General features: G+C 47.3%; 1 protein-coding gene across 2 annotated transcripts in view; it reads left to right on the top strand.

Moving 5' to 3' along the window:
- LOC120897367 (segmentation protein cap'n'collar) overlaps positions 1-16,690 on the top strand; it is a 45,564-nt gene that overhangs the window by 25,608 nt on the left and 3,266 nt on the right. For both annotated transcript variants that reach the window (XM_040302204.1, XM_040302206.1), the window contains exons 6-9: positions 7,220-7,384; positions 7,462-7,686; positions 7,911-8,004; positions 15,157-16,652. In XM_040302204.1, the coding sequence (XP_040158138.1) occupies positions 7,220-7,384; positions 7,462-7,686; positions 7,911-8,004; positions 15,157-16,652 (1,980 nt within the window). The remainder of the gene's footprint in view (positions 1-7,219; positions 7,385-7,461; positions 7,687-7,910; positions 8,005-15,156; positions 16,653-16,690) is intronic.

Below are 16,690 nucleotides of genomic sequence, written 5' to 3'. Positions count from 1 at the left end.
ATTACTCACTCTGCTCCGCGGCGATGCGGATGAAGGTGGTGCTGTTGTTGTGGATGGCAGTGGCAGTAGCCCGTTTGCCTTCTTGCCCTCTGCGTTAATTGCATGGTTAGGGACGTGGTGGTGCTGCTGCTGCTGTGTTGTCTTTAGGAGCCATAAATGTGCCATTTCATGTGATGTGGGTTTTGATTTTATACTCCAACATGTTCATCAGCCAAGGGAAGACAACTCTAACGGGTCTGGGACCGGGATTTGTAACTTGTGATCAAAATTCTTCCACTGGGAAAGCCGCAGTTTGTGAATGCATAGCTTTTTGTTTTATTTATTTTATCGTATCCTTGTCGGGGTTGTTCTCTTTAACTAATGTTACAAAAGCTTGATTGTGTGAGATTGAGTGTCTAGACTGCTAACACTTTTACCCATCAAACCTGGTAAGGGTGACATCTTTAATATCGTAATAATAATGATCAGATTATAGTGCAAAAAAAAGAAAATGTGTTTCGAGAATAAAAACTGAACATCCTCCTTGATTGCATGGGAATTTCACATTAGAACTACTAATCGGTAAAGCTTTTACGGAAAAATGGCTAAATTAACATTTCGAAAAGCATAATTTATTTTCAACATATCAAGTCTTTTGTGTTGCGTTTCATTATGAACTAAGCTTAAAACGATCGGTATTTTGGTGTTTATGGATTCCTGCAATAGGCCAGCATGTCTTCGTAGGGGACGTTACGGCAAATAGAAGAAGAAATGTTTTATAAATGGACTAGTAGCGATTTTGTCATAGACTCTTTATGTGTTTGTTAGTTATATTACTTTACACTTAAATTACTGGTTTAAATTTAATCTTGATTGTGGAGGAAAAAAGCACGATCAGTTTTTCTTGTTCAAAAATAAATTGTTTCGCGGACCGTGTCTGTTAACAAGTGGACTCGCGGACCACATGTTGGAGACCACTGGTTCAGGGAGCACCAGTTGTTGAATCTCATCCCATCAGTTCTTATGTTAAATGCGAATTTAAGAGCTAAAATGTATTTAAAAACTTCATCAGAGGGTTAACTTTGCATTCTTAAAATCGCAATATAAAAATGGGGATATATCATTAGCTCTTCTCCCTATGAGAGTATCAAAACCATACGCAAAACCAAAATCGGCGTATTGCCAAACTGGGTGCAATCGTAATTTCCGTTCATTACGCTCCATCTTTTGTGGTTTCGAGGTTTGTAGCATCAATCGCAAAGTGCAACTTACCAACCAACCCTGGCCCCTATCCGCCACCACTGACAGCAGCACCATGCGAACCCAGCAGCAGCAGCACTTGAACAAAAGGGGCACTGTTTGTACGAAGGATCACCTTTTATTTTCGTTGGTAGGGAGGGTGGTGAGGGATAAGAGAAGAATTTGAAGGAGGATAACATTTTTTGCCTCCTCCCCCCCCACTCGTTCAACCCGCGTGCGCCCACATACTTCATCGCGCTGGCGCACTTGTATGCCGAGGGAATACTCTTTACGTTTCCGTCACCATAATTATTACCGTCGTGGCTGAAAAGTCCAGCGCCTGTGTCGGGTTCTGTGTGTTGCTGTGAGAATTCGAAATTCTTACTTGCTTTTCCTCCCCTGTGATTACGGAATGCCGTACCTCGTGGACGTGGACTGACGGGCCATCGCATCGCAGGGCAGTGTGGACAGGAGGAGGCCGCCAGTCTCGCTCGCGCTGGCTGGCTAACCTGTCGAGTGGTCTAGAACGCGGACACCACGCGGATGGGATGGGTGTACCAAACAATAAATAGCAATAATAATAGCACGGCCACAGCTCTGGAGTGGCGGGAGCGAAGGCAAAAAGAATAACAAAAAATAGAGATGATTTCGATTGATTTTAAAAACGCATTAAGTAAGAGTGCCTGGCTGCAGAGTGCGGAGGGTACAAGCTGGCCGGCGGCTACGCGGGGACTCTCCGTGTCGGACACCACCACCGTGTCAGTACAAAAAAGGGCCAATGAGAATCGAAGGAGATGATCAACAGCAACAGCAGCAAGACGAGGAAAAATGGAAGAAACGAACGAGAGAGAGAGAGAGAGAGAGAGAGAGAGAGAGAGATAAAACGATCGAGCAGAACAAAACGTACACACAAGTACGCAAAAGGATCGATCGTGGCCGCTATTATTGCTTGGCTTTTGTTTTGTTTTTTCAAAGACCCGGACGACTTCCAGCCTATGCCCTACATTACGGCATACACAAAGGGGAAGCACCAACGGATAATAGCAGCTCCAGTCGAAAAACTGTTCTCTATCTCTCTCTTGCGCGAAGCGTAGCGCACGTCTTCCTTCATACGCATCCTGAACAAAAATGGAGGAGACTCGAAGCACACCGGTACGAGCGAAGAAGCACTTGCTCGAAGAAGCTCGACCGCGAGAACCATGTAAATCCACGAGCGCTGCGCTCTGGCTCTGGCACAAGTGTTGTTGTTTTTAAAGTAAACTTCCAAGCTTTTTACGTTGACTTGGAAGCTTCGCTTGTGTTATTCTACGCTGCACACAATCTCCCTGATGCGAGGAGAGCAAAACAACAACAACAAAAAAAAGGATGCTTTTGGTCGACGGTTCAACGTTGTTGTGTCGCAGCAGAAGGGCGAGCTAGTGTCCTTTCGCCAAGCAGTGTTATTTTATCCCCCATTCTGAAAAGAAATGCTCTCAAGCCTAGGAGGAGGAGGCAGCAGCAGGTTAAGGTGCTCTGTGTGCCCTCGACTGACTTCTGTTGTTGCTGATGCGGGGTACGGAGACACGGCATTTCTTCCCGGTATATTCTTATTTTCCTGTCCATCAGCAAAACCTTCTTTCCACACTTCCACACAATCCCTTGCAAACTTGGGCTTTGGACAATTTGGAGTGAAATTATGTGCGGGACATGGGCACGGTTTTCGAAAGTACTTGAATTTGGTTATTTATTTACGTTTTCCTGCTTGGGTTATCGGGTGCCGATCAGTGTTATTTCTCTTAAGCCGGTTATCCTTTGCGTCCCATCGGCGAGACTTGCTCTCTCTCTTGCCGGGCAAAGTGGCAGTTGCTGTATAAGGGAGTGATGATGTTTTTTGAGCAATTTGTTCATCAATAAGTCGTCTTGAGTTAAAGCAATACGGTCTTCTTGGACCGTTCCTGCTGAATAAAAAAAACATTGTCTGAAGGATTTATTTTCGTGCTAATTTTTGTAATTGGTTTTTTCTTGGTTTTTTTGTCATTCGATTAATTCTTCCGTACAAGTTGTGTTGAAGTCACAAAAAAAACATTTCTCGAGCATTTCACAATGTTGTGCCATTATGATGTGATAATATTTTTTACATTCGACGCTCAAGATTCGAACCCTTCGAGTTACGAAGATTCGCAGATACGACCATTTTGATTTAGACGGTTAGAAGATGTCATTTTAATAAATTGATGCATTTTTTTTTAATTTCTTACTAACAATCTTACACATTTACAAAGTTTCCCCGACTACCCAAAGATTTATATCGTGTAAACGACTTTTGGGGTAAAATTAATACAATATTGACATTATGTTCAGTATAATGCACGTTATCATAGATTTTGACTCTTTAAGTCCGGTTATATTGACAATAATTTGAAAAACGACTTTTACGACATAAGCCTTGCTTTGGGACATGTTTTCGGTCCCAAATATAGTCGTATCTTGAGAGTAACCTGTATACTGAATATAACAAAACCTGAATTTAAAATACGATTATTTTCCGTACGAATCGATAATTATTAATACATTTTGCTCCAAACTCCACACACTTGCACCAAAGAAAAACAAAATTATACTCTGATTCTCTATCTCTAAACTGATAAAAAGTAGTTTTGTTTATTGAATTACCTCCGGTCCGATTGTAAAACAAAAACGTTTCGCCTACAACTTTACTGCTCGACTGTTTTTGCACTAGTCGTACAGATAGAATGAGGCAATTATTCGGTGATTACTTTTTTACCTCAGTGTGTCCTATTGACGATCCCCACAGCAACATCAATCGCGATTGAAGGATTGATGAACGATCGGCCGTCGTTTAACGCCATGCTAAGCAAAGTTCAACCATCACGAGTGCGACCAAATTTTGAATCGTTCCGGTACCAAACACACGCATTCCGGCGAGAACAAGCCATTAAGCAAACAAAACAAATCGTTTCCAATATATTTAAGCGTAGCGATGTGTATGTGTCTGTTTGCGTGAGTGTTTTGGGGTTTTATTTTTTGTAATTGTGTCTCGTTTGAAAAGAAACACGCACACACAAAAAAAACATATCGAACTTTGCTACAAACGTTTACAACTATCGGCCACAACAAGACACACGGTACCGTACACACACACACACACGCACAAAAAAGGGAAAGAAATTGAAACGTACTTACAAATCAGCGCAAATAAGCAAAAACAACCACACCGCGCGGACACGTCAAGTTCACGATCAAGTGGACCAGCATCACTGCGTGTGTATGTTGCGCGCGTCTATTGCCCGCGTTGATCGCGGGACGTTCCAAACCCCGTGTTCAAAGTGTTCGAGCGCGATGGCTTACCAAAACGCAAGACTTGTGCGCAACGGTAGACAGCGAACGCACACCCAATAAAGCGGAGCGAACCCGATACGCGCACAGCAAAGGATGTGGACGTGGAAGAAGTGAGATGGAGCGATATCTATGGGCTCTCCACAGAGCAGCTGCAAGCGTCGCCGCGTTGCGCGATATGCAAAGCGTCTGCTTGGAGCGCACGAGATTGCGTGAGGAGCGAAACCTTCCGCGTTCGATTATTTGACTTATCGTCTACAGTGTCGGCAGCAGCGCTGCAGGCATCACGACGAACCTTCGTAGCTTCCACCACCATCGCGCATCTGATCGCAGCGTTTGTGGCTTTTTTGATAGAGAAAAAAGACAAACCACACACACACACATATACACACACAAGCGTGTAAGCAGCAAAAGAATGGCAACCGAAGAGAGCGGAAGAGAGGGCGAGAAACAGAACAGAACGGGAGGGGTAGGCATGGTAACGAATCGAGCTTGCGCCATGCCGTGTGTTGTGTTGGATGCTGTTTGGGATGGGAGTTTGGCAGGGCTTTTAGTTGATTTTCGTCTTGTGCGCTGTTAACACAGTGTGCTGTTGTGTAGGGTTGAGCCAGATTTGTTTTCGTTTTTCAGTGCTTTCGGAGTGTTGTTGATCCCCGCTCTTCATCTTGCTGCGCGATCATGCTAATGGATCTAGCACGTGGACGAAGGTACAACACACTGCAAGCGGTAGACCGATTGGGTGCCAGTGCCTGAGAAAGCTCATGTGGTGTAGAAATCCACTAAAACTAACGCGTGCCACTATTATTAAGGTTGCTTCTATTTAAACCATCTACTATGTACCATCCACACTCACATAAGGATGGGGGAAAACATTAAAACGCGACTACGCATTATTGTTCCCGGTGGTTGTGCTAAATTCAGCTCTGGATCCAGAAAAACAGCTCCATCCAAAACCGTCTTGACCTTTACTCATCCTCTACGGTCGTGTGAGGATTTTGTGTCTGTCGTATGTTGTTTTATTTTTTGCTTCATTCTTACCTCAAAGTTCTGTACTCACCACCAGCAAGAGGGGCAAGATCGCCTTCATCGGTCATGTCCGGCTTGTGCTGTGTACGTACGCGACCTGTCTTTCAATTTCGTGGTCGATTTTTTGCTGAAGCTGTTGTTTTTTTTTTGCTTCAATATCCCATCATCTGAAGACTTCCTTCGCTGTCCATCGCATTACGCGGACGCGCGGCTCTCTTGTAAGTATGTGTGTTTGTACGAAGTCAACGCAAAGCGAATACGAGCGAGCAAAAAATTATACACCTCATAATGGAAGATTACTTCCCCAGACGTTTCTGTTTTTGCCACCCCCAAAAAACCCACAATCTTTGTCTCGTCCAGTTCGAAATCATCGCATGACAGAAGTGCGCTATAAGATGCGTTTGACGTACTCCGTCTCTCCGTGCGAAGTTGTCAAATGAGAGTTATGGTAAATGTTGTACCTCAAGCCTCATTTTTACAACCGATAAATCAACAACTTGCTGTTGCAAATAATTACAACGGCCAGCTTCCAGGGTGCAAATGAGCGCCAGCACTACTTCTCCCTCTGCCTAATCGTCGCACACCACAGTGTAGTAGCGCGGTGTTTAGCTAATGAACTGGATCGATGGCACGCAATATCGCTGCCCCGCGGGAGCTAATTGATAAATACGTCCAGCTCTTATAAAACAAACATCGCTATCAAACGTTTCCTCCACCTGTGTTGTGTGCCTTTTTTTGTTTTTGTTTTCTCCTCCTCCCCACTAATGAGCGGCTAATTATAAAGCAGTGCGTCGTTGCAGTGTGGCGCAATAATAACAATCAGCGAACAGGTGGGGGGGGGATGATAAACAGTGAGTTCCATCCGCGGACGACAACCACACCGAGCTCTAAACGCTTCCGATTCATGCGTACAACCGACACAGGCAGTAGTTGTTGCCGGCAAACGTTCGACCCTTTCTCTGTAACCCATAATAATGCCAAACCATCCCCCCCTCACTTTCGCCCTTCTCTGCCTTATTACCGGTGCGGACACACGTAGCTTGACCACACGGCGATGGGGAAGATGCATTCCGGTCCGGTGGCGGGGTCACATCAAATTCGATCCTCCCTGTTACGGGCAAGTTCGGCCAAGGGTTTGCGTTTTGGGGGTGCACACGGGCGGGGGCTACACACGGTATGCCGCATTTGACATTGTAAATGTGTGACGTGACCTTGGTGGTAGCGTAAAATTAGAGGGGCGCAAATGATATACAATTAATTGTGTTCTAATGTGCCAGAGCGCCGATATTCAATTGGTGGTGGCGAGTAGGGCTTGTGGCGGGCTTTGGGGCGTTTTGCCTCCCACCGCCGAGACACAGTAAGGTCGGTCAGATGTTGGAGGGGTTCGTTGCTTTGTGTCGCGACATCGAGCACGGTGCCGCCATCTCATCCCTTTTCGGGGGCAAGTGGTGGGTCACCGTTGTCAAGCCCTTCGGGCTCGTGAAGCAGTCAAAGCCGCACAACAGCTTCGAATGTGCACAAATATGAGATTGATCTAAGATTGGTGTTGCCTTTGTTGGTTTGTTCCGAAAACAGACTCCTTGATTCGTATCACCCCCCCGTTGCTAACCTCGTTTTCTGCTCTCTTCCTTCATTGCAGTCCCGTGTGCCGCTGAGTCGAGCTGTTTCGATGGAACAACGCTGGCAGGATCTGGCCAATTTGCTGAGCTTTCCACCCGGCATGGGGGTGGGCATGGGTGTCGCTGATATGCCACCGTCCCATCCGTCCCACGCGCACTACCCGTCACACTATCCCTCGTATCAGGTAAGGTCTCCCTGTGCATTTATGTCCCGGTTTTGTTTCCCTTCTAATGCAACTCCTCTCCCTTCTCTTCCGTTTAGCCGAGTGGAGGCATTGCCGGCCCGCAGCACGGCCAGTACCATCATCCGCCGCATGCCGCCGTACTGCAGAATGCATCGCTGGCCGACATTTCGCCGGCCCAGCCGCACTACGGGGCGAACCTCGGTTCGGCCGTCGCCACCAGCATGCATCTGACCAACTCCACGTCCGAGACGGATGCTGGCACGTCCGGGTACAAAATGGATCCCGAGATGATGTACTACTCGGTAAGGGCAGGCGCTCACTTATGGACACATTTTGTAGCATTAGTCACACCTTCGGGCTCCGTGTGGTCATTGTGAATAATAATCAAGCATTATTAGCGTGGCCACGGTTTGCCGCGGCATGATTGGCACCACTCTTCTCCCTTTTGCTCTGGCATATTCCCTTCCTCCCATGGTTTCGATAAAGTAATCTAAAGTCCTTTTTTCCTTCGTTCCCTCCCGCGCAGAACACATCGTCGGAAATGAACCACACCGATGGCTTTTTGAATTCCATTCTGAACGACGAAGATTTGCAGCTGATGGATATCGCCGTCAACGAAGGTAAGTAGTGTTGGGATGTGATGGGTTGATTGAGTGAATGATTATTATATGCCATCCCGTTGTGGGGCTGTAGTAAGGCATAAACACATGCACCGCACATGCTCGCATAATGAAGGCCACCGCGTGTGAGAATCCCGCCAGTGTGATCGATCGGAAATGAGTTCTCGTCGAAGGAACTAATCGAGAATAGTGATAGAAAATGCTTATCGTGGACAGTACCGCTGACGAGAACGATCAATACATTACCTTCCCGATACGAAAGTGTCCGTGTCGGCTAACAACTCTCCCGCGTGGCTGCGGTGTTGTGGTCAATGAAAATGGGTCTTATCTTATCCGCTACCACCCATTACGTTGCAAAAAGTGGGCTAAAAAGTGGAATTACCTCATTCTATCGCCTTCGTGCATTAGCGTTACTTGCCACTTTGACGAGCGTTCGGCGTGTGTGCTCTAAATAATGACAGTTGTGAAAAAAATATTAACATCATTGATTTAATGTGCAACTTCATCGCACCGATTTATGCATTGCAATCCAGCGCTATGGTATGTTGCTGTTTTGTTTGTGGTGGTTGTTGTAGGATGCCTGAGTAGTTGTTGACTATTTCCTATTGAAATATCCTTTAATGTTGTATAAAATACAATCAGGCCTAAACATTATTACTGCGCAAATTGTCTTTCTACCATCATAATTGTTTTCGTTTTTCGTAGAAACAATCAAGTTTTAGAAAAAATTGTTTATTTTCGCCCTTTTCATTCAACAAACGACTAAAAACTGAAAACGAATTCAATTTTTATCACAATATTCCATCGGAAAGTTGTTCAAATTCGCAACGAAATCGAGACTAAAGTCAACGAGATGTGCAATTGACTTTTATGTTTTAATTTTTCATTAAATATTTTACATATTTTAACATTGCAAAACTGAGCTAAAATAACGTTTTCTGTTTTCATTGATCGCTCTACACACTTTTGGGCATAATTTGAACTCCGTTTGAGTCTACTCAACGGCCGAAAAACTCCCATATGACGTATAAAACAAACAAACAAAATAGAAAGGGATAACTTTTGTCACATTCAAATTAATTTTCCCTCCAATTACAACAACTCAAACTGCATTCAGTCCTCAATTCGCCCACCCTTCATGACAGCCCCCCGCAGCAAAGCCTCTGGAAGGCCTTTATAACCGTCAAACAAAAGCAAAACCAAAAAAAACTCGAGCACCCAATAGAATCGAGAGCAATGAGAGTGAAAAATAGAACAAATCGAGCGCAAGATGTTGCGCGCCGCATAATTAAACATACCAACAGCGGTTCGGTTCAATGCTAGAGAGAAGGAGAGAAAGGAGAGGAGAGAACCCCAATAGATCGATGGAACTGGTGGTGGTGGATTTCGGTTCTAGCGGGTTTGAAAATGAAACACAAACCGAAAGTTCCAAGTCATGTTTCGGGCACTCCGGGTTGCTCTGTGGATGCCTCTTTCCCTCGGCACTCCGGGCACTACTCCATCGGGGACGGTGCGGTGAAAGCTGGAGAACTAATTTTTCCTCTATCCGGGTCTCAATATATTCCCACATCGCCGCGTGGTTCGGCGTTGCTGCTGCGCACGTCCCGCCGCCGTCTGTTTCATTTGCCGACAGGACTTTGAAAAGTGCCATCTCACTCCAGGGCCCAGGGTTTTCGGGGGTGCTGGAAATAAAGAACCAGCGGGTCCCCGGCATGCTCGGTCCCAGGATACGCGGCAAAGTCCGCGTTGGGTTGGCTGTGTGTGTGTGTGTGGGTAAATCGATGAAAAGCGGTAGACAATATTTTAATAGGCTTAAGAAGTGTACCCGACAGACAAAGAGAGCGAAATTTACAGGCGAGGGGCATGTAGAAACAGGGGGAAGGGGTTCGGTCGAAGTTGTATTGTCCGCCATAGTCGAGCGGAAGCGATTTTTTTCCGAATTGAGAGTAAGCGCGCGCAGCACTCTCTCGTTTGCCTTCAAATTACATGGGGCGCTCTCGCGATACAAAACAGCTGATCAGCTGATACCCCCTCCCTCCCGTTTTTTTCCTCTCGCGCTGCGCTGGAGCGCGGATCAGCTGTTCTTGCTCTCTCGCGTTTCTTTCGGTTTGCGCTGCGCTGTTGCCGCACTTGCGCGCTGCGCTGAACACCCCTCCCCTCGTTTCTTTCGTTGCGCGTTGTGCGCTGTGCGCTTTCGTTCACTTAGATTTGCTGCGTAATAAAATCGCATGCATCGAAATAAATTTAATTACATCAAACTCGTTTGATATTTTAACACTTTATTGAAACTTAAGGCACAGTTCCACACATCGCTAACCACAATCTTGCCACAAAACCACACATATTTTTTATTATAAATATTTAAAAAAAATCGTCACATCAAGCACCCGCCTTACTGCCTGTATGTTGTTCATGTTGAATACTGTAAAAAAAGCATTGAAATAAAGCAGCATAATTTACATATTCATGTTGAATTGTGAAAGATTATCGCAGCTTTATTTCAATGCGCACAACACTTCATCAATTGAAAATACGGCCGAGACCGTAATAATGTGAATTGAAATATACAACACTTCAACACTTCACTTCAAATTACATCGAGCGCCCGGGACTTAGGCTAAAACGCGCGCGGCCTCACACTGCGAAGGCTTGAACTGTACTGACGATTTTGTGTGGTAGCAAGAAAGGGAACGCACGAGGAACACTCGCTGCACTAGTGCGAGCGAGACACCGACACCAGCAAGCCGCTGCGAGAAAACCAAACTGAGCGTGCTGGCTGAAAGTGAACGCACACATTCACACATGTGTGATTGTGTGAGTGCGAAAACTGTGTAGAAAGCAAAACACGCTCTCGCCGCCGCGTAATTCCGCGTATTTCCAACCGTCTCCCCCTGCTTCTACATGCCCCTCGCCTGAAAGACGCACACTTTTACATTCTCATTGCTAGTAGGGTAATCTACAGCTAAGAAAAGGGAAACACGCTCACACGCGCACATGGCGTATGTTTGAGCTTTTGAACGCAGCACCACCCCCTCTGTACCTTGCTCCTTCTCCTTGTTCTTTTTTTTTTAATAAAAATTGTTGCAAACATGGCGCCCAAAGATGGAAAAAGAAGATTAAGCAATATCCGGGTGCTGACGTGTGATCATTAATTTTTATCCTTTGTGCGTGTGTGTGTGCATGTGTGCGTGTCCTTTTTGCTGCGCCCCTCCGTCCTTAAAACGGCATTGTGCGACACGTGATAACTTAAAAAAAGGAAGCAAAAATGAAAACTCATTTTGAAGCGCATCACAGTTTTCTTCAAAGTGGCCACACGTTGACTTTGACCGACAGCATAACGCGTCATTTCGCCTTTTTGCCATCGTCGTTCTTCGCATTTTTTTTTTTTTTGGGGATGATGGCGGTGGTGTTGGTTTTACGGTACAGAAATAACCCACACACTCACACACACACACACATAATTGGCCACCTTAACCCACTACCCACCCACTCGCGCACTGAGAAAGACCGTTTGTCTAATGTGTGATGGTGGTGGTGGTGTGTGTTGCCAAAGATAAGATAATGATAAGACTCTCCACACACTAAGCGCGTTGTTGCGACAGCAGCAGCAGCAGCAGCAGCACCCTGTTTTACGGTTTTCTGGAACACCCAACGATGATATCGGGGGAATGTGGACAGAAGATTGAGAGGGGGTGGCATGAAGAAGCCTAGACGATGTATGCCCGCGTCTAGAAATTGCCGATGAAAGGAAAACGGCTAAAACAGTACGTGAATGTCCGTTGAGCGCGAATGTGTGTATGCGTTTGTAGTGGCGTGTGTTTGTGTGTGTGTGTGAAGGGTACATGTGTGCGTTAGCCCGCGCCCGCACCCTTTCCGGTTCATCCCACCCTTTCATTGGCAATCGCCTGTGCGCACCACCAATGCTGCTTGCGCCCTCTATGTGTGAAAGTTACGCGCGAGTGACGGTTCTTTTGCGTTCTTCGGTGCGTGTTGCTTGCGCGATTGTAAATTAAAAATGTATTCATGTGCAGTCTGAATAAATCGCAGTGTAAAAACAAGCAGCTTTGTGCTCGGTTAAAAGCGGAAACAGAAGAACACAAATTTAAATTATCGGTGGGCGCGGTTGTCTCTTCGTCGCGCGTTTGTTCACTTTTGCGCACACGTGTTTGGATTGTTTTCGAACTGCAACAAGCAAAAGTGGCGGCCCAGTGCATTTAAAAGATCGCCCCTCCTTGTGTTTGCGTGTATCTGTTGCGTGTGCACACTCACAGCAAAATAATGTTCCGATTCCGACAGTGTGTGTCACCAAAGCAAAGTAAAACCGTTAAAACCCAACAAGTAAAAAGGTCCGAAAGCTAGCGCTGGCTGCCCGTTTATACGCATCACCGAATGACTCAGCGATTGCTGGTGCCCCCGTGCGTGTGTGTGTACGATTGCCGGTTTGTTTCACTTCTCACCTAACCACCCCCCCTCACACACAAACGAGACGGGGTTTGATACGGGGCTAGAGCATGGCGCGATATCGCGATACGTTCGCGACACGATAGATATGAATTGGTCCGAGCCACCGCCACGACGGTCCCTTTGGAAGCCCCTTCCCGAGTGTGCGAGATAATCTTTTCCATCGCGGATAGGCACCGCCCCAACACACACACACCACACACCCCCTTTGTAACGTTTTCCCTCGCGCTTTGTAAAGAAGCCTTCTTATCACAACGCCACCACTAGCCAAAGAAGAAGAAAAAGAAGAAGAAAGGAAGGGAAAAGCGAGGGAACATTAGCCAAAAATACCACCCACCGGACGCTGGTTGGGGTGAGATTGGTGGTGGGGGCCGATGAAACCGATCCCCAAAAAGCGCAGTGTTGCAAGTCATTACTATTTACTACTCATCAGCATTATTAACACCGTGCCCGGTGTTTGTGACTGTGTTTGTGCGTGTATGTGTGCGTGTGTGCAGAAGCTAGCCATAGCGCCGGGAAAGAGCGCATCCAAGTAGCCGCGCGACGGCAAGCATTTCGCTGACCTCGGCGACGCTTTACCTCGGTGACGGTTGCTCTATGGTATCTAGATGTGTGTGTGTGTGTGTGCGTGTGTTTGTGTCAGGGTGGCCACTCAACCGGGAAAACCGGGAAAACCGGGAATTAGCCGGGAATTTTATTTTTCCGGGAAAAACCGGGAAAAACCGGGAAATTCTCCAAAAAACCGGGAAATTATCACAAACTTTGGCTATCACCGTTAACCATCGTACTAAGTGCGTTTTCAATTACAGTGGAGCGCCGTTTATCCGGGCTTCTCGGGACTTGACCTCGACCGGATAAGCGAATAACACGGATAATGAGTCAAATGATTTATTTAATCACCAATTTCTGATTAGTTCTTTAAAAAATTCCTATTTTTTGATAAAAATAACCCAGTTTTTATTAACTTCATGTTTTTTCCATGATAATATTTGTAATTTGCCATGAATTTTAGTGTTTTTTGTTATGATAATGTGCATTTATAACCGCTTTTTTAAATATCCTCTTCATAACGCAATGTCACCTTTGTATTCAACTGTCATTTCTCAACAGCACGGATAAACGGAAAGCCGGATAAAAGGTACCCGTATAAACGGCGCTCCACTGTAATGGGATGTTTTGTATATTGTTCCCAACTTAGGCAGCGGTCAGAACCTAGCCGCATGCGATTTTGCCGCAAGCTTTTGTATGGGATTTGACGGCAATGACAGCACTTGCGAATCTGCCGCATGTGGCGATGCGGCAAAATCAAAATCATTTGATATTGCCGCATCGTTGCATGCGATTTTGTTTCAGATGTCAAATGTCTAAAATCATATAAAATAATGATTATCTTTATAAAGAAACAACAAAATATCATAATAATACCTTGAAAAGCTAGAAAATTGAGTAAACTCTTTTCTTGCCCCATGCGGCAAAATCGCATGCGGTGAGGTTCTAACGGTTACCTTACCACAGGCCAGCAACATCACACTAATGTGTAAGGACAACATTTTCCGTTTCTCACATATGGTACTCAATAGATGTACTATACTTCTCATTCGCACTGGTGCAATACTTACATTCACCGATATCGGTTCTTGCATATTTCGGGTATGGTGTGCCTGTTCGATCTACCTTGCATTCGTCTTTTGTTATTCATCTCTCGTGAAGTTGCGGTCATGTCGAATTTAACGGTGGATTTAGTGGGCATCCCAATTTTTGAACATAACTGATAAGTTTTCTAAACCACCAAAAGGCAATATTCGTAAAGCTTTTTTTTCATTGTTTCATCAGTATTTTGCTCATATAAAACTTCCGAAAATATACAGAAATTCATATTTAAATAGCTTAAGATCCATAGTAGCCAAATTTGATCCACAAACGAGTGCACGATTGAAATTGGGTTTGTACAAATTTGATAGAAATCATGCCAAAAATGGTTCTCAAATGTGTTGTCACACCTCCAGATTGGATATTATATTGTTGAATAATTCACTAATAACTTTTATCCAGTTTTAATGACAAGTGTCCACCTTTCCCGTAATGCCCGTGTTTACTTACCATCTTCTAGATAACGATTTTTGAAAACCTATGACATACTAATTTGGAATTGAAGTATCGATAAAACCGGCAGGCGAAGCATAGTGTACCGGGAAAACTCCAAAAAAATCCGGGAAAAACCGGGAAAAAACCGGGAATTTAAAATCCTGATTCGAGTGGCCACCCTGGTTTGTGTGTGAACAGTTCGATTGGTTAAATTAGACCACTCGATAGACACGATAGCACGCGCAACGGACGCGCAACGACCGGTGGTTCCGAATTTTCCTCTAAGCCTGTGAACAAACGTGCGTCGGTGCTCTTGTTTTTGTTTACACCACCACCACTCTTTGCTCCCCTGTGTACTCCAAAACCCCTAGTGTACGGACAGACATTTTGAGGCAGGATAGACACAAGCACGCGTACGCAACACAGCCATGCTGTCACCGTACGCATTTCTTGGTAAATAGCACGACAAACGCACGACTTAATCCCCGCTCACGATCACTCACTGTCCCATGGTCCCAAATTGCTTTTCCAGAGCGGTCATCTTCAGCTGGAACCGACCTAATTATGATTTTTTCTCTCCCTCTCTCAATTTCCTTCCACCCCAAGGTATGTACACGATGCGCATGCTGGAGCACAATGGCACAGCCGGCAGCGGTGGAAACAACGCATCCGGGGGCGGAGGTATGCTGGGTGTGTCGGCGTCCGCCGCCTCCAACCTGGTCAACCACGGCGGTGTCCATCCGCACTCCCACCACCACCACCATCTGTCACTGATGTCGTCGGCGAGCGGTGGCGCCGGTCTGCAGAATGCCATGAACGTCAGCGCCCTAGTCAACGGATCGTCGTCCGCGTCGTCCGCCTCGTCCGGAGCGTCGTCCGGCGGTGGGGCCGGCGGGGCGTCGTCCGGTACGCCGGGCGATCGGTTGGACGCGTCCAGCGACAGTGCCGTCAGTTCGATGGGCTCCGAGCGCGTCCCCTCGCTGTCGGACGGTGAGTGGGGCGACGGGGGCAGCGACAGTGCGCAGGAGTACCACAATGGCAAGTACGGCGGCCCGTACGACTACAGCTACAACCAAACGAATGGCGCTGGCGGTGGTGGTGCTGGCGGGGCCGGTGGTGTTCCGTCGAGCCGGATGGGCGAGCACGGACCCCGGCAGGGACCGCCCGTCGCCCAGAAGAAGCATCACATGTTCGCGAAGCGCTACTTCCAGGAGCAAAACACGTCGACCGTTCCGTCGATTCATCCGTCACCGAACGGCGGGACCGCCGGTACGGCCGGTGGTCCTCCCGGGCTCGATGGCGGTGCTGCCGGTGGAGCGGCCGGCGGTGGCGCTGGTGCCACGGCGGCGGGCGTTCTACTCCCGACGGCCATCAAGTACGAGTACGACTACATGAACGTGGTCGGTCCGCAAACGGCCGCCGGTCCGACCATTGGGCCATTGGAGGGTGCCGCCAAGCAGGAGGACCACCTGCAGCATCACCAGCACGAGTCGTCGGCAGCGGCGGCTGCCGCGGCCGCCCTCACCGACATGAAGTACCCGTACGGTATCGATTTCCCGCGCAGCCACCACTCGGCGGCGATGGGTGGCCGGGGACCGCTGCAGCCCCAGGACATGATACACCACAACCACACGTACACGCTGCCGTTCGCCACGCCGAACGGTGGCGGCGGAGCGGTGGGTGTGCACCAAGGCCCGAAGCCGCAGACGCGCGACAAATCGCGCTCCTCGTCGCTGCACAGCCGCAAGGCGGAGGAGGAACACCTGACGCGGGACGAGAAGCGGGCGCGGGCGCTGCAGATCCCCATCCCGGTGCACGACATCATCAACCTGCCGATGGACGAGTTTAACGAGCGGCTGTCCAAGTACGATCTGAGCGAGACGCAGCTTTCCCTCATCCGGGACATCCGAAGGAGGGGTAAGAACAAGGTGGCGGCCCAGAACTGCCGCAAGCGCAAGCTCGACCAGATCGTGACGCTCGCGGACGAGGTGAAGGACATGAAGATGCGCAAGGAGCGGCTGATGCGCGACCGCGAGATGGTGCTGTCCGAGCACAAGAAGATACGCGACAAGTTTTCCATGCTGTATCGGCACGTGTTCCAGGTGAGAGATCGGCCCTTTTTCTTTCGCCCCGGTATTTG

Source organism: Anopheles arabiensis, chromosome 2 (assembly GCF_016920715.1).
Source record: "Anopheles arabiensis isolate DONGOLA chromosome 2, AaraD3, whole genome shotgun sequence".
NCBI classification, from domain to species: Eukaryota; Metazoa; Arthropoda; class Insecta; order Diptera; family Culicidae; genus Anopheles; species Anopheles arabiensis.
This window is presented reverse-complemented; position numbering and strand designations above follow the sequence as displayed.